Source organism: Lepidochelys kempii, chromosome 1, assembly GCF_965140265.1.
Source record: "Lepidochelys kempii isolate rLepKem1 chromosome 1, rLepKem1.hap2, whole genome shotgun sequence".
NCBI lineage: Eukaryota > Metazoa > Chordata > Testudines > Cheloniidae > Lepidochelys > Lepidochelys kempii.
This window is the reverse complement of record NC_133256.1, coordinates 159,288,356-159,311,912: the sequence shown is the minus strand read 5'-3', so window position 1 is coordinate 159,311,912 and position 23,557 is coordinate 159,288,356. Positions and strand designations below refer to the sequence as shown.

At 43.2% G+C, this 23,557-nt stretch overlaps 2 protein-coding genes across 4 annotated transcripts in view; both read left to right on the top strand.

Annotated features, from left to right (window-relative positions):
* Positions 1-14,722, top strand: part of SH3BGR (SH3 domain binding glutamate rich protein) — a 93,407-nt gene extending 78,685 nt beyond the window's left edge. For 2 of the 3 annotated variants that reach the window (XM_073360578.1, XM_073360560.1), the window contains 5 exons: positions 1,494-1,568; positions 2,140-2,241; positions 9,588-9,617; positions 12,222-12,312; positions 14,254-14,722. In XM_073360578.1, coding sequence (XP_073216679.1) covers positions 1,494-1,568; positions 2,140-2,241; positions 9,588-9,617; positions 12,222-12,272 — 258 coding nt within the window. In that variant the 3' untranslated portion in view covers positions 12,273-12,312; positions 14,254-14,722. The remainder of the gene's footprint in view (positions 1-1,493; positions 1,569-2,139; positions 2,242-9,587; positions 9,618-12,221; positions 12,313-14,253) is intronic. The other variant, XM_073360569.1, reaches the window with a different exon arrangement.
* A 5,279-nt stretch (positions 14,723-20,001) lies between these two features.
* The window catches only part of B3GALT5 (beta-1,3-galactosyltransferase 5), a 36,005-nt gene continuing 32,449 nt past the window's right edge, over positions 20,002-23,557 (top strand). The window contains exon 1 of the mRNA XM_073360428.1: positions 20,002-20,155. The gene's annotated coding sequence lies outside the window, so the exon portion shown is untranslated. The remainder of the gene's footprint in view (positions 20,156-23,557) is intronic.

The window sequence follows — 23,557 nt, the reverse complement described above, 5'->3', positions numbered from 1 at the left end:
TTTGTTTTGAGACTAATTTAAAACCATGGCTGTGTGTTCAGATGTATAGCATGACTTATCCCTTGATCTTTTTCTCAAATGTTACAGGAGAGGCATCCTGTTCATGAGAAGACTGTGACTTAAATTAAATTAAGTTAGCAAGCAGTGTATTGTACCATCATGGCTTCAGGGTAGTTAGCCAGGTTTGAATGCTGACAGTGGTTTATTTGTTGTGGGGAAGTAATGGGTTTATCCTTGTCTACTGTTATTTAGCAAAAATGGAGCATAGCTTACATCTCCCAGAACTCCAGAAAGCAGATAGCTCCCTGCTACACTATTCCTTTCTGCAGCTGTTCTAGGAATTCAATGGAGCGATGCTGATTTATGGCAGATGAGAATCTGGACCTGTATGTGTTACTCATCCCTAAATCCTTTTTGGATTTGCTATGCTGATTTTGAAGTTTAGTCCCATATATACTTTAGTAAATGGAGAATTCTCCTTTTAAAGCATCTCTGAATGTGAAATTGAAAAAGAGAAAATGTGCACTCTTAAGGTAGCTGTATGAACTACTGATAGATGTGTTTTATTGACAAGAAAAAGACTCATCAGTTTGCAGGAATGTTGCTTAATTTTAAATTAATAAAAACTATTTGGGGTGCTTTGAAGTGATAGTTTCATGACTAGGTTCCAAATGGTGTTATTTCAGTATGACTCTATATTCATCATTCATATGTTTTTGAGTCAGTTTCTTTCACACATCATACAAAGCTAAATTCTGCCCTTGGTAGTAGACATGCACATCTCAGTCAAGCTGGGTGTGTGTATATATTTGGTGGTAAAATATTACTAACAGTCTAATTCTCCTAACCATTCCTTTAAGCTTGTATTTTGGGTAAGTGTCCTGTTAGCCTGGGATAGTTTGTATGGTGGTATATTTTTATGGACATTTTATCCTCATTTCTTGTGTATGTTTTAAATATTTATAAAAAGTCATTAATGCCAGTGAGGATAGGGGCATAAGAAATCTAAAGGCATAACAGTTTTTTTTTTAAAGATTATGCTCAATAAGAGCTATGTCTTTAAATTTTATGAGTCACTACAAAAAAGTGTCTCTAAAGAGAACTGTCATTCACATAAGCAAAATGATAAATGCAATATTTTGCAAGAGAATTTCAACAAATTTATAAAACCTCTCATAATACTAGAATTCTTTTTTTAAGGTTAAGAGCCTTTATGGGGCATGGCTAGCATTTTCATTCTAGAATTCCTTTGTTAGTTTGCATGGCCAAAAGCCAGAAGTGTAAAGGGCACACTAAACCAACAAATGGCTCTTGGAACGCCCTTTTAATAATAATACTATCAGTATAAAGAGGTACTGAGTCAGTTGCCAAAATTTGTCATGCTGGTAGACATCTTTAAACATTTTTTTTCTTAGCACCTGCTTGCTCTTTCTCCAGCTTTGTTCTGTAGATTCATTCAGGTTCTCACATATTGTTCATTTTCCCTGATTCAGGAGGTGAAAACTGCTGAAGAGACATCAAACCTTCCAAACGGTGACATTTCGGGTGAAGAGCACAAAGTTGTGGAAGTAATAACTGAGTATTTTGTTCACCCTCAGAAGTCCATTTTCACCCATTCTAATCATCCAGCATGTTCTATTCCCCCTGAGTTCCAGTCCAACAAAACCTTTAAGCAACATGCTTAACTTTAAGAATTTGAATAGTTCTATTGAATTCACAGGATTGTGGCCCTTTCGCCTAACAGCAGAGCTAGAGATGAGGTTGTTTTTTTAAAAAAGGAACAGACAAATAAATCCTTAGGGCCTATTCACATACTTAAAAAAGAGGCTCCTTTTGTCTTAAAGGGAGTGAGTACACTCATGCAACCACGGTTTCTGTATGGATGAGTGTGATCTTGAACAGTTCACGTAAACTTGCATCAGCACTAAAAATGAACTCTGTACTAGCTGCTTGTACATTTCCCTGGAAAGAAATAAGTCAGATAGCCCAATGTCTGAATAAATGTTGGCAACTGTATAATGGTTATTTGGCTTTGAACAGTGAGTTTCTGAGAGAGCACATAAGCAGTCAGTTTTGTACATCTATTGTCTTTCTTCCCCCTCTGATGTTCTTTCTGCTGTGCTTTTCCTTTGTTGTCAGGAGACTGAAAAGTCTGAAGTAACTGAAGAAAATGAGGCACACACAGAAGACAATGTAAATGCAGTCGCTAATTCTATTGAACTGCCATCAGAAGAGCAACAGGTAATTTTCTCTTTTCTTCTCTGGAAGTTTAATCCACATCTGGGCTAAATTAATTAAATCCAGATGTCTCCATATAAATCTTTAAACTCCTCAGCATAACTCTCAGGGTGGAGCTGGCTATACTTTGATCTTAAAATTGGCCACAACTGGCATTTGTGTGCATTCTTCTTCAAGTTCACAAAAATCATGGGAACAGGGCCTGTGCAAGGAGGTTTCACTCCCTGGGCGAAACTTCCACCTTGCGCCGCCCCCCACCCACGGCAGCTCCCCACCCCAGCTCACCACTGCTCTGCCTCCTCCCCGAGCACGCTGCCGCTCCTCCCGCCTCCCAGGCTTGCGGCGCCAATCAGCTGTCTGGTGCGCAAGCCTGGGAGGGAGAGAAGCAGAGCAGGGCGGTGCTCAGGGGAGGAGGTGGAGCAGAGGTGAGCTGGGGCGGGGAGCGGTTCCCCTGTGCACCGTCCCCCCCTTGCTGCAGGCGGCCCTCTCCGCGCCCCCCTGCCCCAGCTTACCTCCGCTCCACCGCCGCCCCCAACCACTTGGCACCCTAGGCGACCGCCTAGTTCGCCCAGTGGTTGCACCGGACCTGCATGGGAAACATATGTAAATGCAGGTCTTGACTAACAATAGCTGTCCTTTAGTTACCAGCTTCCCCCCACCACTTATAAACATGCACATTTTTTAAGCTCACCTAGAACTAAGAACTAGTATGAGGAATAATCCGGAAACTAGAAGCTCAATCACTGTCTATACCGGAGAGAAAAGTTGTTGCCATCAATGGTTCAGGCACCTGAGGTGCTTGTAAAACCCTGTTTTCCCCATACAAAAGTGCTCCTCATGTTGCACAAGCATTGCCAGTACCACTGCGTCTGCACTGCCTTGGTGCAAACCTTATTGATTCACAGGCTTTGAGGTCAGAAGGGCCCATCATGATCATTAAGTCTGACCTCTTGCACATTGCAGGTCACAGAACCTCACTCACTCCTGTAATAGACCCCTAACCTCTGGCTGAGTTATGAAGTACTCGCATCATGGTTTAAAGACTTCAGGTTACAGAGAACCCCCCATTTACACTAGTTTAAACCTGCAAGTGACCCATACCCCGTGCTCCAGAGGAAGATGAACCACCCCTCCCAGGGACTAAGCCAATCTGACCCAGGGAAAATTCCTTCCTGACCCCAAATATGGTGATCAGTTAGATGCATGTGGGCAACACCCATGAGCCAGACACCTAGGAAAGAATTCTCTGTAGTAATTCAGAACCCTCCCTATCTAGTGTCCCGTCACCAGCCACTCTGGATTTTTGCCACTATTTGTGAAAGATACCAGTCAGGTCCTGCTCTAATTTGCTAACTTCAGAAAGGTGCCAGTGGATAGAAATGTGCTGGGAACTATACAGCTATCCTTGTGGTTTATTCAGGAGTCTGGTACAGCAACAGCCCGTGGGAGTGCTGTCTGTGAATATGCTGCAGATCCAGAATGGTGGAGATGGTTATGTATGTTTGTGGAAGAGGGGAACCTCTTCCTCCTTGTTTAGGTGTTTTAAGTTACTGGTCTGGTCCAATTCCCCTGAGTGCGTGGCACAGACTGCCCATGTGTATGACAGGGTGGATTTAATTTAAATCAAATTGATTTAAATCATGATTTAAATCACTAGTCAGGAAGACTCGATTTAATCATGGATTTCTACATAAAACTGCATTCTTGTTGGTTGTTATAACCAGTGGTGAGGTGGAGCCAGTTCGCACTGGTTCGCTAGAACCGGTTGTTAAATTTAGAAGCCCTTTCAGAACCGTGAGGGACAACCGGTTCTAAAAGGGCTTCTAAATTTAACCGGCCAAAAGTGGCGCCTTAGGCACCGACTCCACGGATGCTCCAGCCCTGGAGAACCCACGGGGAAAATCTGGTGGGTGCAGAGCACCCACCGGCAGCTCCCCACCCGACCCCCGGCCCCAGCTCACCTCACCTCTGCTCTGCCTCCTCCCCTGAATGCGCCGCCCCGCTCTGCTTCTCCACCCCCCCAGGTTTCCTGAGAATCAGCTGTTCGCACGGGAAGCCGGGGCAGGCTGAGAAGCAGGCGGTGGCTTCCCTCTCAGGCCCAGGGAGGTGGAGGGGAGCTGGGGCAGGGGGTTGTGAGGAGGGCTGCCCGCGCCGCAGCAGGTAACCCAGGGGGGTGCGCAGGGGAACCGCTCCCTGCCCCAGCTCACCTCCGCCACCCTCGGCCTGAGTGGGAAGCCGCGGCCTGCTTCTCAGCCCTCCCCGGCTTCCCGCCGAACAGCTGATTCGTGGGAAGCCAGGCTGGGGGGGTGGGGGGCGTTCAGGGGAGGAGGTGGAGGCGGAGCGGAGGTAAGCCGGGGCCGGGTGCAGGGCAGGGAGCTGCTGGTGGTGCTCTGCACCCACCAAATTTTCCCTGTGGGTGCTCCAGCCCTGGAGCACCCACGGAGTCGGTGCCTAAGGCACCACTTTTGATGTGATCAGTGGGGGGAGCGGCTGCTCCCCCTGCCCCCCCCCCCCCAGCTACGCTCCCCCGCCCCTAGGAGCCAGAGGGACCTGCTGGATGCTTCCTGGGAGCTGCCCCAGGTAAGCACCGCCGGGACTCCCCACCTCGCTCCCCAGCAGGTGCCTCTGGCTCTTAGGGGTGGGCACCCACTACGGTGGCCCACGAGACCCTCCTGCCCGGTTCTGGGGGCAGTCAGAGGACAGGGGAGGGGGGTGGCTGGGGCAGGGATCCTGGGGGGCGGGCGTCGAGGAACGTGGGGGTGTTGGATGGGGCACGAGTCCCGGGGGGTGGGGGTGGGCCACGACCCCCTCGTGGGGTGAGGAGGGAACCCGTTGTTAAGATTTTGGCAGCCCATCACTGGTTATAACCTTAATACATATTCTTCACAACTCAGAGATAGATGTAGGTTTCATTTTAAGAAGGTACACAATATACATTTTTAAAGTGATTTATTTTGAAAACATTTCAGATTATTTTTACAGCTATATCAGAAAATGAATGATTGTTTGGTTTTTTTCATTTACCAAAGGTAATTGAAGCAGATATTTATGAAGTCATTGGGAGGTGAACTATCTCCAATTCAACAGGTTAATCATTAATATTTGGAGCATTTTCTTGCCATGCTGTATTAGGAGGAGAACATCACCAGACAGACATTTAAATTGTTTTATTTAGCTAAAACAACGTTATTGTTCTGGATTTTTTTCTTCAACAGCAAACATATAATATTTTAACAAAACAAGCATCTGAATTTTTTAATGTAGTTAAACATTCAGGCTTTTTAAAATCAGGTTTGTTTTTTGTTAAAATTGTTTTAAACTAAAATAGTTAAATGAAATATTTTTTTTAGAAAAAAACTGAAATTAAATAGACTATGTCAACCAGGTCAACATGAGAAACTTAAAATATTGGCTTCTGCAGCTAACTCAGTCGTCTTCCCTTTCATTTTCCTGTTTGTTCATAATCTGGAAAAGAATAACAAGCTTTCCTGCTTTTTCAGGTCCCAAACAATTTCTCAATTTTGAATGAATTAGTCCAAAGGAAGAAAATATTCTTTCTACACAGGCAGAAGAAGCTACTGCTGTTAAAAGTGAGATTATCACTTCAACAGTCTCTGAATCCAAGTGCTTACGTGACTTCTACCAGTTCACTGGTGTGACTTTCTTTAAAACATCATCAGCAAACATATTTCTTGAATGGTTCTTATTCCCAAACTGGGTCTCTTTTATGGCCTGCTGCCATTATAGGTTTTCCCTTCTAGTGAGAGAATGGTATGGTAGATCTCAAATCAATGAAGGCTACACTCAGAAAGACCTCAAAACTTCTGGAATATGCTGCTGCTCAAACAGTTTCACTTTTGTTCCTATTGCCTGTCCCTCCCTTCTTACATTTATCTCCAGACAATCTTCTGTTCATTGAACTTTTTGAAACTTTGCACTTTTAGAGAGAGGTACGGGATTGACTCTGTGTACACAAATTTGCAGAGGGACAACAGGGTTGAGGTCTGTTATTTCTCACCTCTATATAGTATTGATTTATTTATTTAAAAACATTTTTGCTCTTAACAAGCATGTTATCTCTGGAGACACAAATCCACAGTTTGAGAACTGCAAAACTAAGCATCTCTGATGGTATCTTCTAGACTGAGCACTGAGTCCCATTGAGTAGATAGAAAGATTAACCTAAATAATCTATACAGAAGCCCTGGAACCCCATAAAATTGGCTCCCTAATCCATGAATTATTGGAACTCATTTTCAAAACTTTTCTTAAACATTAAATGAATATATTGTCTCATACTATAGAATTAGAAGTTATAATCCCTATTCCATGATGAGATATCTTTGAGCTATAATGTATCTTAATTAAAACTATCTTTAGATAGGTTTTTTCCTCAAAAAGCATTTTATCAAAAAATTTGAGTTAAATAAAAAAAATCTGATTTTTTAAAAAATATCATTGATTTTTATTCACCCTGGTGTATGGAGAGAGGGAGATGATTTTCCACATGACTGCCTTTCCACCCCCACCCCACCACTACTCTGCATGACTGTAGTTGTTTGGTTGGGGCATGTCTTTCTGCTGCAGTCTGACCTTTCTTCTGAATAGGTGGACCTACTGCTGTGTCTGTACCCAGAATCTTCTGTAGCTTGTGTGGCTTAGAAGGTAGTAGAAACACTATGCTGAACTGAGCCTGTCTTCTTTGAATGGGAGTCACAGACGTTTCACCTCTTTGCCAGCAACAGACCTTAAAAATGAAGACAGAAGCTTTTTTCCTTTGGTTGCAGGGTTTTCCCAAAGGATGTACCCCTCTCTGAAAGCCTCTTCCCACTCTTCACTTATTTTAAATCATTAAGGATCAGATGCACCTCCATGCATAAGGGTTAGGCATCCATTAAAGTTTCATTTTAACCCTCAAAATAGGGCTTTACTGGGACTTAGGTGGTGCCTAGTCCTTGTGCCAGCTCTTGGCACAGGGCTGAATTTCATCTTTCAGTTGCATCTGTTCATGTTCCAAGCTTTGCTCACTTTCAGCTTGCACATGGTGGCCATTTAATACCTCTTTCCTCAGACCTCGGGGGAAGCCCTGGATAAGGCTGTAGAACACCCCTTGGCTGTATTGAGTTACTTGCTGTTCAGGCTGGCATTCTAGTCTAATGGTTTTCAAATGGGAACAGAATGCTGGAACTAGTTGTTGAAGTCTTAACAGGTATCAAGCAGCTGTGTATGAGAGGCTTTGTAATGACATAATGCAATGCCATTTCTATACAACTAACAACTTTCTGGTCTTCATTTCTTACAAGATAGGTTTGAGTCCCCGGTGGAAAACAGTGTCTTTTGGCCAGTATAACAGCTGGGTATGGGGGGGAATAATGTGTTTAAAGTGATCTTTTTATGGTTATGGCATAACCTGATTTTTCTTCTGAGTTCTCTCATAGAGCATATTTCACCCACCAGACTCCAGCAATGTTCAAATGTTCCTTCAAGTGGCACAAAATAGAGGAAAAAATCTCCCCCCAAAACTGTCATACAGTACTCCAGATCCCATTAGACTCATGAACTTCTGCTAGCTCCTAGAAGATCACCATTTTTATTTCTGCTGTATTCTTTGTAAGGGAGGGTAACCAAAACTGAAGAAAGGAAGGGTGGTGTAGCAGTTAGGGTGCCAGCCCAGGATTCAGGAGATCTAGGTTAAATTTCCTGCTCTGCCATGGACTTCCTATACGAAATTGAACAAATCACTTAGACGCTGTATGGTTCCCTATCTGTAAAGGGAGGACAATAGCACTTCCCTACCTTACAGGGATTATGTGTGGATAAATATGTTAAAGATTGTCAGATACTCAGCTACTATGGTCATGGAGGCTATATAAATACATAAGATAGGTAGACATCAGTCTTTAAGGTGAGCATGTAGCTTCAATGTATATAATGGCATTACACTAGTTTCAGTTTTATTCTCTATTTATTCTACAGCCTAACTCCTCTGGTTTGCTTTTTTGACCATATCTGGCCGTTGAGCAGAGGTTTTCACTGAGCTGTCCGTGCCCAGGTTTTCCCCTGATTGGTTACAGTTAATTTAGAAGCCATCAGTGTGTCTCATGTTCTGAAAGGGTGACCTTTCCATCAGTGCCCACTGTAATTTGCAACCATATGGTTGCATCTTCTGAACTCTAGTCAGGTCCGAGTTGGAGTTTCAGTTTACCATGTTGACCAACTTCTGCTCATTCAAACCAAAATAAAACAGTTACAGTGCCATAGTTTTATATTTCATGTCTAAATTAACACAAAGTTTTGAACCTTGTACTGACATTTTGGCTCTATTCACTATTTTGTTTCATACAATTTAAAAAGGAAAGCTCGGTGTAGAGTATAATCCAGCCTGTTTAATTGTGCTGGTGATTATGTCATAGAAAAATTCGAATGGAATCCTGGCTAGTTAAAGATATCTTGATCTATGCCAAGAAACATATGACAGATGATACAATAAGCTGTGGCTCTGTCTCAGTTAAGGAGTTGTATGGCAGTAGGGTGACCAGATGTCCCGATTTTATAGGGACAGTCCCGATTTTGGGGTCTTTTTCTTATATAGGCTCCTATTATCTCCCACCCCCTGTCCTGATTTTTCACACTTGCTGTCTGGTCACCCTATATGGAAGAGCTCAGATTCTGGAAGGCCACTCCACAACAAAAGTTACAACAGCAGAATCAGGAACTAGCAACAAATGGTGGTAAATGTAGGGCCTGACAGCTCTTCCCACCCAATCCCTGCTGTGAGCTGCTCCAGGATACTGGGCCTCAAAAGCTCCACTCCCAAGTAGCCAAGGCAAGGGGTTCTCACAACAAATTTTTGGTGGCCTTAAAGTGCGGCCACCAACTCTCACTGGTGTCTGCACTGACACTTTCCCCCTAAAATACTTAATTAACTTTAGGAAAAACAATTAAATATGCACACATTCACATCCAAATAATTGTAATGTATATTTTTAGGGTTTTTAGGCAGACTCAATAACAAATTCCACTTTGATTTTGAAGGGTGGACAATTAGGACTAAAAACAGCAGTGCTTTGCTTGTAAACTGAGCAGAATTGACTGGAAGTCATTAAGTGACAAAAGATATAAGACTCTATTATTATAATTTTGTAGTCACTTTTCCGAGTAGAACCATAGTGTAAGTGTTCTTTGGGAGTGAGCCCCAAGGGAACAATACTTCAAAATATAGCTCATAATTCCACATAATTGCTTTAATTTAAATTGGTTTTAGTCTCACCTGTGTTTTCCCTCTATGGCCTTTGACATTTTTCTTAGATCTGCCCTTTTAAAAATCTTTTCTGTATCTTTTTGTGTAGGAAAAGGAGGAAGAACACCCAGTGACAGAGGTGCAGTAGAATGTTCAGACACTATGTTTTCAATTATGGTGTGTGCATGCGTGCAGTGCCCACTCATCCCCATCTACTCCAACAGAAGTTAGCAAATTCACAAATCTCTTTGACATCTACCCACTTCCAAACTTGAAATACTGATATTAAAGTCTGGTTAGGGACAATTATTGTTCAGTGCCCGTATCTAACTGGTTGAGGAGCAGACCTTTGACCTTGATAATTAGAAACTAAATGAAAAGAACCTTTTGTTCAAAGGCTCTTTAATAAAATTTGCTGTGGGTTCCCAAGACACTCATTTCCTTTGAAACTCATTAATTTAAAACTATCTTGATTATGCTTTACAAATATCTTGAATCCCTAAAAACCATCCTTCCAGTTAAGGTGTTGTTGTCTCTACAGGGCAACTTTTTCCTGCCCAAGATTCTTAGAGCCCTATCCATCAAACCTTTTCACAGGTGATTAAATTTACCTCTATGAGTATTCCCCCGGGGTTGCAGTTTATGTCCTAAATCTTTCCCTAATATCCTCAGTAAGGTTAATTACCCTTGGGAGTTAATTGCTGATTCATACTGGAAAATAGCTAATACATTCTAAATCTCTCCACATTACTGTGTTCTGTCATAGGTTTATTATATATACATGGCTATGGTCAGTATTGTGTCACGTAGACCTACAAGCTACTCATAGCTAGGGATGCCCCAGCTTTTCTGTATTCACTCCTTCTATCAGCCAGTGCCTCAGAAGAGTAAAAACCCTTTCACTTTGGTTTCCAACTCTAAACTTGAGAGAAGTGAGACTCCCTTGTAAAAGGTGGAAGGAATCTGCATCCATTTATTGCTGTGTTGATGTTCTTCAGACATCTCCCTAGGTTCTGCTCCAGCATCTCACTGAACATTCATACATCACAGCGATGTCATGCAGAGCTTTTTTTAAAAAATGTATCTCTACACTTGATGTTGTAAATTTAATGGATTTGAATTTCAAATCCAATACACAAAACCTGGATTGATGTCAGTTTTTTATGAGCCTTCTTGGATTGTTCTCAACAACACTGGCCAAAGAAATCCTTCTTAAGGATAGACTGGAAATACTTCCAAAGATGCCATATGAAATTCCATTTGGATGGGCATTTTCCAGTTCAGTTACTCTAAGGGGAAGCTCATTTTAATGCTTTATAAAGTTTGCTTTATAAAGTGTGATTCTGCAGGAATGGTTCTTTAATGCAGTTATGTTAAACTGGCACCTTCGTACTCAAGAGCTCCACACCTACGTGTGTATTTAGTTACAACCGTTAACTTTGCTGACTGAAGGATTTTTTTTTTATTGTTTCTGTTAGCACTGCAGAGTCAATATAGTTCTGGGAGAGAGAACTGGGTTATATTCTGCCTCACATATCATCATCAGAACTTCTAACTGAATTCTAGTTGCTCAGTATTTAATTGTTAGTTATGCATAATCCTGAAAGAACCCACCTTAATTTTTCACAATGTAGGTGGACTTTGTAGGTGTGGCAGTTAGCAATACTTTTTACTTGCAAAGGGAGCATATTTGATCCAGAAATCACTGAAGGACAATAAACGCAAAACATTACAATGCCATTTTAGTCACTTTCAGAGTAGAACTGCCTGCTAAAAGCTTCACTTGCTATGCGGAGGAAGACAGAGCAAACAGAGGGTATGTCTACACTATCATTAAAAAATCCACAGAACTGAGTTTCAGGCCATCTGACTTGGGCTCATAGGACTATAAAATTGCAGTGTAGACATTTGGGGTTGGGCTGGACCCCACGCTTAGAGGCCTTCCTTCCTCATGTGGTCTTGGAGCCCAGGCTCCAGCTTGAGCCTGAATGGCAACCTTCTCCAGCTTGAGCCTGAATGTCTACACTGCAATTTTATAGCCCTCCAGCCCAAGTCCCGCAAGCTCAAGTCAGCTAACCATGCTAGCTGTGCCCATGCCAGGGGTCTTTTATTACAGTGTAGACATACCCATAGGCTGTTTTCTCTGTGGTATGGAAATGGCAACTTTCAGATAATGGCTTCTTTGGCTGGCTGATGTTCCTTAGTCAGAAAGGTTTTTTTTTGCTTTGTTTTTCACTTCTGAAATTCATTCTATATCTCAAAAAGCAAAGAACATGTTGGAAATGGAAACACAGGCTTATTATTTGACTCTGAATGACTTCAGGCTTTGCAGTAGCCTAGTTCATGGGGCATGTATGTTGAATTTCTCATTGCTATAGAGTAAGATCTCATCCAAAACGTCAGATGCTTATCATATTTGCATACATGTATATTCAAAATCTAATCTTTTAGCATCTGTTTACAGCTTAGATGTATCTGTTCCCCCAACTGCTTTGTGAAAAGCATTTTTATACCTCAAAGCTTGCCTGTTAATACCATAAGGCTAGTGCACTGTGTGTATGTTTTTTTAAAAAAAACCATCATGAAATGTATCTGTGCTAATTTTGTTTTATACACTAATGAATGTGACATCTGCTAGATACATAATCTAGATACAGTTGCAAATTTAGGGACCTGTATTTCAAGACTGCTCATTTTTCTTTCAACTTTCCTGTGATCACTTTTGAACCCCCGTTCTACAAAGAAGGAGGAGGAAGAAGAAGAAGAAGAACAGGAGGAAGAGGAAGAATCTTAGTACTTTGTTATGGCATTTTTTTCTTCAAAAGGTTTTTCAGGTAATTATGAAGTCAGCTTGCTCTAGTTTTTAAACAAGCATAAGGAAGCATCATATACTTCAAAATCCGGATTCTCCCTGACAGCACTTTGTGTACAGTTAATTACTATTCCCACCCCTGTATAGTCAGTCAGTTTTCCCTGTTGTTTGTGAGTCTTTTAGACTACCAAAAGTCAGACAAATATATATATTTAAACAGGAAGAGTGACTTGTAAAATCAAAAGAACACCAGGAAGCCTCAAAGGCAAGTGTAGTGTGTGAAACTACTTTTTAACTACTTTTTGACTAGATTTTAAGGGGACAGTGCCCCTTTAACTTCAGCAGCTGGCTGTTTTTTATATTTATTTTTGCAATCGGAGGAAGATAGGAATACAAGCATCAGCCCTTACACATAACCCCTCTCATTATCCCTAAAGAAAATATAGAAAGGGTGTTGGGGGTTTCCATACTCAGTATTTCAGGTACCAACACTTATCCTTTTCACCCCTCGTTATGGCCTCAACCATGTATAGATGTCATCAGAGGAGGCCAGTCTCCTAACTAGGAAGCCAAGATGATCAGTTCCACCGAGGACTGCCATTATCACTTCTCTGATTTGGCTAGTAATAAGCAGAAGACAGAGAGACTCGCACCCTCTTTTTTGGCCAAGTGGATGTATTTGAAGTGTATTTTTATAGCAAGTCCCTAGAGTCATACATCTTTTTCTTTTCTTTTTTTTTTTTAAATACCTAATTCTGTATACTGTACTCTGGAGAATTTTTTTTTGATTGATTTGATTCTTCCCAGATTTTTTTTTGCCCACCTTGATATTTTGCGAATGGATCAAAATCATAGTGATCTGATAGACTTGTGTCACCTACTATAACTAAAGAGTTATTTTACAGTAGCTGCATACTAGGGTGCTATTCACCAGTACATTGAACTTTTGTTCCTTCCTGCACAACTGGAATGTTTACATGGTTTGTAAAAATGATAATCAGTTCTATTCAAAGCACTTTTTTATATAAAAAGTAAAATTGTCCATGATAATAATAATGATAATAATAATTAATTATTAATAAATAAATATTGAATAAGTTCCCATTTTAAACCCTGAAGTCTGGAAATGTAAAGGTTAAGATTCTCTGAAAAAACCCACCTTGCAGATATGGAGCTCAGTTTTCCCCTCAGAAATAGTCATGCATCTCCTACTGGAGTTGTACATGCATTTCTGAATGCATATGCAACTCCAGGACTGAGCCCATTCTGTATTAAGATATAGACACAGCAGTACAAACTAATAAATCATCATACTCAATATGTCTGATGTGGATGAGTTCTCTCCATTCTTCATCACTGCAACTCCATTGACTTCGAAGGGTTACTCCTGACTTAGCACCTGCTAGGTGAGAGGAGAAAGGGCCTCTGAATGCTTCCATGACCAGATGTCTGAGTGTTTAATATTGTAAATTTAGTGTTACATCAAAGTATGTTTTTGTATTTAATTCCCCAGGTTTTCTTTGTTTTTCCTTCTTCTCTAAAAAGAAATGGTTATTAAGGGCCAGCTCAGCTCCCAACTGGGAAAACACTTGTTTAGGGAATGGGAAACTCAGTGTTTCTTGCAGATTGTCGCTGGTGGGACAGGTTCTCTCCTTCTTTGCAGTATAGGCAGAAGCTGATCCAAAGCCCCTTGAAGTTAATGGAATTCCCAGTGACTTCAGTATCTGGGCTTCCACCCACAGAACTCAGCAGATTCATGGATGCCAGGGTGGAGACCCAGTGTCTCAGCATGGCTTTGTGAGGGATGAGGGGCCAGCCCTCCCTTCTTTTACTATACCTCATCCCAGCATTGGGTTCCTTCACTGCTTGGGGATTAATGTGCCCTAATGTTGTACAGTGCTTTGTATGTGAAATTCTATGACAGTGCTACTTTTATTTATTTATTTACTTTTTTCCTCTTCAGGAAGCACAAGTCCGTGCAGCACCAGAGAAAATAAAACCACCTCTTCCCCCCAAACAACCCACCATTGCGTTTTGCACCAACACATGTATAGACATCTGTATATCCCCAAAATACAAGACACCACTCTGCCCTATATTATATATATATTGGTATTCTGGTCTTTTGTTAAAGTGGGTCACCTTAATTCTGTCTGACAATATCTTAGCTTTATATGTTCTAACAGTACTGTCTATGTCTAATTTTAGATTGTAAGCTCCTTGGGGCAGGGACCGTGTCTTCCTCCATGTTTGTACTCTGCCAAGCACACTATCGGCACTCAGTAAATAACCACAGTTGTGCATCAAAACTGTATTAGGAGGTAAAGAACTTCAGCACTGAAAACTCCAAAGAAGATCCCTGTGTACAAGCTTTGTGTTGCTTATCTCTGAACTGGCCTTTAAAATGAGTGTGATTTCCATTGTACAGTAGTTTAAATAAACACATTTTAGGTCAGGCCTTCTGTTTGTCCACCGAGGCATTAATTTAACCATGGAATGTGTCACAATTGTGGGGAAGGGGGTTGTGAGAGGGGTTAGAATAATTCCCTCTACCCGCTGTCCTAGTTTGTCCCTCCCCTCAGGAGGTCGGGGGTGGGCTGGATTCTGGCTGGGGGGAGAGGGGCTCTTGGCTGGTGGGGAGGGGGTAATGAAGGGGGGGCTGGAGTCTGGCTAGGGGGAGAGGGGCTCTTGGCTGGTGGGGAGGGGGTAATGAAGGGGGGGCTGGAGTCTGGCTTGTAGGGGGAGAGGGGCTCTTGGCTAGCGGGGGAGGGGGTAACGAAGGGGGGGCTGGAGTCTGGCTTGTGGGGGGGAGAGGGGCTCTTGGCTGGTGGGAGAGGTTTGAGCATTGACCTGCTAAGCCCAAGGTTGTGAGTTCAATCCTTGAGGGGGCCATTTAGGGATTTGCTGCAAAAATTGGGGATTGGTCCTGCTTTGAGCAGGGGGTTGGACTAGATGACCTCCTGAGGTCCCTTCCAACCCTGAGATTCTATGCTAATTACAGGGCAAACTGCATTTTAGATCCCTTTTAGTCTCTCTTGCGTGACAGGCCTGGCTTCCTGCACTTCACCCTGGGTGGAAACCTGCAGTCTGGGCTACAGCCCCACTGTTTCCCCGACTATATTAATACAACAGGCCCAACTGCATTTAATACAACTGTCAGCCCTTTCATTATGGGGACCTGTGACCAGAGAGTTGATTAAAATGACTCAGACAGTGCCTTCAGACCAAAGCACTACTTACTCCTTCCGCTAAAGGTACAAAACATGTAGAGCAAAGGGTAAAACTAATAAAAGCACTATACGCCTGGGCCTGGTACATCTGCATCTTTCCTGGCCAGCTTTTGTTAGTGCCCCTCAGACCAGCTAACCCCCCATCTCTGGCTGGGAGAAAGAGGCTGTCCTGATCACATCAGCCTTTCCCTGTCTGTATGTTGCCTTGCCAGACTGTCAGCTTCTGCTGCTATCCTGGGGCACCCCCTGGCACTCACTCAATCCCCAGCCTTTTCTAGACCCCAGCATCCTCTAATGGCTTAGCGTTCCCTTTGGCTTCTCTCTTCAGAGACAGTTATGTCACCAGGGCTGGGGCTGAGAAGTCACATTTTCATCGCTATAAATCAGGGCATTGTGTTTGTGAGGAAGCTCCTTATCTAGGCTGTTGTTTCATCTTTCCTGCTTGGTTTCATAACCCCCCTTGATCTAACTCCATAGAAAATAACCCCTCATTAACACCCACACCAAAACATGCACCATAATCATGAAAAATACACGTCACAGTAAGTTATAGCATCAGTTGGGCTAAATTGCCACCATAATTGTATTTATAGACTACCTGGTGCTTTTTTTCTTTTGAAAGTAAATTACCTCAGGAAGGCTCCTCACCAACAATCCCCCCCCCCCCCCCCGCCATCTTTAATATTCAGTATTGAATTGTCTTGCCATGATTTTCTTGTTCCTTAAGGTGGAAGATTTTCAAAGATAAAAAGGACAACTTGGTGCCCATTTCCCTCTGAAAATCAGTAGGATTGCGTGCCCAACTGTCTCTCCCCCTACAACATTTCCAAACAAGGAATACAATGTATTCATGGGTACAAGGCAAAAATCCTCTGTCCCATTCCCTTGGGACCCTGACCATGCATTTATGGCAGCAAATGTCTTTTGAGTGCACCGGCTGGAATACTTTAGGCAGCAGTGACTCTGCATTTGACCATGAAGGGAGAGTACTGGCTGCAGCCTGGTCTAATAAAAGCACTCAAGTTATTTTTACATCAGTTGATTCCTTTTTCAATTTTTTTTTAATCCTCTCCCTCATCATGAAGCATATGATTAAACCAGCATGGATGAAATTCAACTCTCTGAAGAGAACCGGCACAAAATCCATACACCAGTAAGGCCTTGGTCCTGAAAGCTTATGTGGTGCATTAAGCCTTATGCTGATGCCCTCCACAGTGAAGGGATGAATTGCACCCCGATGTGAAGAAACCTTCTCTCCAGTTGTTATGCCCATACAAGACAAGGTAAACTATTAGATAAAGTTTTAAGGTTGTATCAGAGGCCTGGAACCTGATTCTGACCTTACACTGATTGTACATCAGAGCATCACCATTGCCTTCAATGGACTGACTTCTGATTAACACCAACATGGGCGAGGTGAATCAAGCCCCTTCTCAACAGTGGAATTTGTCTTAGTTACAGCCATTGTCCCCTGTTGTCTGTGCCTTGTCGTGATGGGACAGCTTGAATGCTCTAACGATCCCCAGAGTCTGTGTTGGCAGGGGATTTTTGCTCCTGGTAGGTTCAACCATGCTGCATTGGTCTGTGGGGGAGGGGCCAGAAAAAACAGACACCCTGGTCCTCCAGGTTGGGGGTTAGGCACAGGGCTAACAACCCTGTCCCGTAAAAAACAAAATACATTACAGAAACAGCGACAGAGAAATTGACCATTACTGTGTGTGATGGCCTTCAGGAGTCAATGACCCGTATGACTGCCAGTGGTGAAAGCCGAAAGGAAGCAACTGGCATGAAGACTGAAGTGCTCAACACCAAGACGAAAACCAGACTTGGTTTTTGGAATATACGGACAATGTACAAAACAGGGAAGTTAGCTCAGGTCATAGCCGAGATGAGACGCTACAGCTTATACATCCTGGGTGTCAGCGAGAGCAGATGGATGGGATCAGGAAGATTAACAACAGCCTCAGGAGAAACTTTTCTGTTTTCTGGACAGGATGATGGACAACACCATTCCACACTATTTTGTAGTGCAGAATGCTGGGAAATGACAAAGTATGACATGTCCAAACTGTCTTCATTCCATACAACCTGCCTCAGAAAAATCCTTCGTATCTTTTGGCCCAGAACAATCTCACTTTAAGATCTATTGACACAGTGCAGCCAAGAGGATCTGAGCACCATCATTGCCAGGAGGCATTGGAGATGGATCAGTCATATGCTTCGGATGGAAACTGATTCCATCACCAGAGTGGCAATAAGATGGACACCGGAAGGCAAGCGAAAATGAGGCCACCCGAAAACAACATGGCAAAGAGCTGTGGAAGCCGAGCTGGAAAACCTGATGGGGAACCATTGAAAGACTTGCCAGAAACAGCCAGGAGTGGAGAAGCTTTGTCACTGCCTAAACACCAGAGGCATAATAGGAATATCATGATGATGATGACAGCCATTGTGGCCAGCCACCAGCAGATGAAAACCCCGAGTATAGGCAATATCCCTCAGTATCAAGTGGGGGGTATGTTGGGTCAGTGCAAACCGTGGCTTGTACTGACTTTGCCTGTCTTTGCTAAAGGTTTAGACTTGTGCAGCTACAGTAGATAGGCAGCGATGGCTGAAGCTTGGAAAATCCTTGGTGTAGACAAGGCCTGAAATAAACAGATAAACTTTGTTAGAATTTGGAGATCAAATATGCTTTTAAACAGCTTTTTACCCTCTCCTTATCTCCTCCCTTTGAATTGTTTACAGCTGGCTTAGTTGCAGCACCCATTCTTCTGCATTACTGAGGGAAGCAGATCTGTTTATATTGTGTCTGGAATACATCACTTTCCTCTGCTCCTCCCAGTGTGTGAAAGCCACTGATTTCACTGGATTTGAAACAATGCTTTCTAGCCCAGTGCCTGTGTTTTCCTTTAGTTTCATTTAGAGAAGGAAGTTATACTGGAATTTCCTTTGTGTTAGGAAATGAATGATGTAAAATCATACCATTAAACTACAGAACCCTATTTTGGTTAACCATCTTTCATGACATTTATTTACATTAAGGGTTTCTTCTGATGAAACTTGAGGATGAATTGAATGGAGACAAATGTACTTGATCAATAGTTTCCTTGGTACAAGCATCAAGTAATGTTCCTCTTTAGTCAGCTGCAGTTGCTCTATCCTAGTGTTTCGCAACCTTTTCAGGTTGGCAATCTCTTAGTCAAAGTCAACATTTTTCACTCACTCCTTACATTTTTACTCTTAAAGTAAATGTATCCATGATGAAAGTGATATGCCTATAAAATCTATTTGTGTGTTTCAAGAGGGTGACACAGGGTACTTGGCCTTGAAGGGTGAGGATATGTGGGGAGCCAGGCAGCAAGATTATCTTTGCTTTAGATTATTATACAATTTTCAACACTTCACAACCCCCGTGATTGCCTTTTGTGACCCCACTGGGATTTTTGACCCAGGTTTGAGAAACACTGCTATAGCCCATCCATTACAAATCGAAACTGTTCAAAAAGTCAAATCAGAAGTTAGTCTCTAAGGTGCCACAAGTCCTCCTTTTGTTTTTGCGAATACAGACTAACACGGCTGCTACTCTAAAATCAGAAGTAGTTTGTAATATTTTGGCTTATGACTAAAACACGTCAAAAGTTGTTCGCTAAATTTCTTCTCCTTTTCAGACCATGCCTGAACAGCTGAGATATTTTATGCTGTTAGATCTTTGATAGTGTACTGCTAATTTAGATTTTTAAAATATGATCAGTAAAATGTCTCAATCCTACCTGCCAATCTGCAAAGTACATCTCTCCTTATCTTGGAATATGAGGTCTGGTAGATACAAACACAGTAACTACTTTTCAAAAAAATACGCACCATGAAATAGGCTGTGACAAGCAAAGAACATTGCAGAATGCAAGTAACAGGTCCCCCTGCCTTTCACATGGCTACTCTGGCCGTGGAGTATAAAAGGAAGGGGTAGGGGGTTCAAAGAGGAAGTAGGAGAAAGGGTTTGGCTCATCCCCTTCTAGCTGATGGCTGAAGCAGGATAGTCCCCGAGAAATAAATCTCAGTTTAGAGCTGTCCAACTGTACCCAATTCCCCATGTGCCAGAGATGGTGCAGCAGCTGGGAGCAGCAGATCTCCAAATACTGCCATGGCACCTTTTAGTGGAGGTAAATTCTTTAGTCACATCACACAGACGATAGAAACAAATCTTTCTTTAAAAAACCAGTTGTGTTTCACTTAACAGAACCTTTGTTACAAGCTTCTGAATAATCAGTTTTTCATACACAAAAATCTAATTTCAAATTTTTCCAGTTACTCAGCATATTGATGTAACCCCTTTGGGGTTTAGAGAGCATGGGCCCCTTTAAATCTTTTTCCTAGGAGGGAGGGGGAGCAGTGAGGGAAAGGAGGGAAACTTGGGGGTGTGGCTCTGGGGCTCCAGAGAGGGAAGGGCTGCAGCCTGGAGGCCCTGGATGAAGTGAAGCAGAGAGAACTTGCCGGAAGCCTGGGAAGGACAGGGCCGCCGGTCGGGGACTCCCCAGGACAGGAGCCAGGAGGAGCACTGTGCCAGGGAGGACGCGCCCGAGAAGGACAGGCCGGAGCTGGACCCAGTATCACTGCTGCCCAGAGCTGCATGGGGCTGTGAGTACTGCGGCTTGTGACTCTGCACTGGGAATAAGGAGGGAGGCTGTAGCTAGTGAAGCGGGGGAGGTGGTCGCTCTGTGTGGCTTTGCAGAGAGCGGCAGAAGAGGGCACTGGGGGGGGGGGGGGGGTTTGTTGGGGAAAGTTCACTGGCGCCGAAGACGACCAGGAGCATCCAAGACTCACCGCTGGACTGGAACTTTGCTCAGGACTCCTGAACTCTGTGTGCAGTGTCTGCCCTTTCAGACTGTGCTACCACTGGGCCGGTGGGGCCTTGGTTTGGATGCAACCCTGTTCTACTGCTCCCCCTATACTTCTCCTTGTTGTTTTTCTCCTCTCATCCCTCTGTAAATAAATATCTCCCTTTGTTGTATCCATTGTACTTTTCCTGTGGGTTTGTGTGTTCACTCGGGGGGGGGGGGGGGGTTGGAACAGGTGCCCCTGGGGTGGAAGGGATTTTTCCTGCTGCGTTCCTGCACGTGCCGTCTCTTGGCCAGAGCTGCCTGCAGAGCAGACTCCATCTTGGCCACGAGGGTGCGAAAGTTACATTGATATTTAATTAAAATGCATCTTCTTTGGTGTTTGTAGTAGCCTTTTCCCTTACGTTGTCTTTGCCATTTGCTAAACACACTTTCATTAATATTTTCTTTTTAATTATCTCTCCATTTATATTGTTAATTGCCCTACATCAACCCCATGGTGTATAAGTTAAGAAGACCTGCTAGTGGACCCTTTGCTCTGGGGAAATCTAGGGTATGTCTACACTGCAATTAAACACCCATGGCTGGCCCATATCCACTGACTTGGGCTCACGCTGTGGGGCTGTGACATTGCTGTGTAGACATTTGAGCCTGAATGTCTATACAGAAATCTTACAGCCCTGTAGCCTGAGACCCCCAAGCCCAAGTCAGCTGACGTAGGACACCTGCAGCTGGTAGACAATTGCAGTGTAGACGTACCCATATGGTCCAGTCCTATAAACAAACAGAGAAATGCCATTGAGTTGTGTTAGACCTTGTTTCCCTCAGTCAACACATTCGACTAACAGTACACATTTCAAAGATACATTCAGCTTGTACATTCACTTTGGTCTCCTAGTTTTGGAAGTATAAATTCTATATTCTCACACCAAAACAACATAGAAGATATAATCTCAAATCCTCTCTTTTCACCCGCATGGTGAGCTATGTAAGTTTTGCTTAGGTGAAAACTTGACTAACTGTATTAAATCACAATTAAAAAAAATAATGTAATGCTGTAGGAGAGGGATCCGGACCACAAGAAGCTTTTGAACAGACCCCCGAGCCCAAGTCAGCTGACTTAGGACACCTGCAGCTGGTAGACAATTGCAGTGTTATTGAATGTCCAGGGAGACTGAAGTGTTCTCCTACTGGCTTTTGTATGTTACCATTCTGGATGTCTGATTTGTGTCCATTTATTCTTTTGCGTAGAGACTGTCCGGTTTGGCCAATGTACATGGCAGAGGGGCGTTGCTGGCACATGATGGCATATATAACATTAGTAGATGTGCAGGTGAATGAGCCCCTGATGGTGTAGCTCATGTGGTTGGATCCTATGATGGTGTCGCTAGAGTAGATATGGGGACAGAGTAGGCAACAGGGTTTGTTACAGGGATTGGTTCCTGGATTAGTGTTTCTGTGGTGTGGTGTGTAGTTGCTGGTGAGTAATTGCTTCAGTTTGGAGAGCTGTCCAAATAAATCTGTTAGTCTTTAAGGTGCCACCAGACTCCTGGTTGTTTTTATACTTGTCTAATATGTCTTTAAAGGTTGAATTTAGGGTCATTTAGCCTGCAAGTTGCTTAACCCTTTCTGGCCCTATGTCACAGGGTCTATTCCCAGGAGACTCCAGGTGAGGAAAATATGTTTGACAATTTGATTGTTCACTTCCCACATGCGGTTGTTGGGGTAGCCTTAGAGACTTTATCCAGTCAGGAATATGTTGGAGTGGCTTCTGAGACATTATTGACTCAGTTCCCAAGAATTCAGCTCAACTCTAAACTTGTCACTGTGGTTTCTTTATTGGCATACAATCAAACTACACTGGAGGTGTGTGACATTCTGTACCTTGGGGGAGCGTGCTGTAACCCCCATATGCCTCATTTTCATATAATCGTGATCTTACGTATAAAGCATGCCTTGTAAGGTATCAGGGGAAAGGTTATGATCTTCTGAAAGTCATTTCTCTATCCATATATGTACATCATTAATGCATATGAAGTTATGAGAATTGTGTAGTATGGTTGTTACTAAAACATGCTGTAAATTGGGGGAATCAGCCAGATATTAGCTCCCCAGAGGCAACAGCAAGGAAAGTAACCAACGCCCGGGTCGGGTGTCAAACAACCCATCAACAGCCATTGTCCGTTAAGGAAGCTACAATGCAATGTCTCACCTGCATGAGGCCACACCAGGGGAATTGCTCACTGTTGCTTGGAGAGACTCAGTAATGCTCACCTGACTCGGGGGGGGGGGGGCGCAGGCGGGCAAAGCCAAGAGGGAGAAAAGGACATGATAAAAGGAAGAGACATTTGCCATGCTCTTCCTCTCTCTTCCACCTACATCTATAGACACCACACCAAGCGACTGAAGCGCTGATCAAAGGGGAGAGCCTGGCTGAAGAGCAACCAGCCAGCCTGTGATGAGAAACATCTAAGTTTCTAAGGGTATTGCAAGTGTTAAGATCAGCTTAGAATGTGTTTTGCTTTTATTTCATTTGACTAAATCTGACTTGTTATGTTTTGACTTATAATCACTTAAAATATATCTTTATAGTTAATAAATCTGTTTGTTTATTCTACCAAGTGGTGCAAGCAGAAATAATTTCTTGCCTATACTGCACTCATGGGAGGGACACAAGGGAGGGCACGTGACCTCTGCACATGACCCTCCATGTGATTCCTCCCCACCCCGCCCGGGGCCCCCACACTCTCCCCATCCCCTCCAGCATCCCCCTTATGTGTCTAAAATTTTACAACTGCATCTGTTAAACAGATGCAGTTGTAAAATTATGCTTTGGGACCTTGGTGCCACCTGTACTTCCAGGTGTCATTGAGGATCCAGCAGCACCCCTTCTTAAATGAAAGAAGGACAGGAAGGACAATCACCCCACTTTCCCTTAACACACGATTAGTGCCTCCCTTATGTACAAACTAAGCTTCTGCCACTTGCCTTTATCTAAGTGTTGCTCTCCACCAGTCACTAGGAAAGCAAAGATGCTGCGCCATTGGAGTTTGATGGAAAAGAGGCATAGAACGGTGTGTGCCATGTGCATTTTGATAGAACTACAGCCCAAATTGTTTTATTATTTTCCTCAGCATGACATACAGGAAGGGCAATCAAAATCAGCCTGGCAGAACATGCATGAGAACCGTCTCTGGACAGA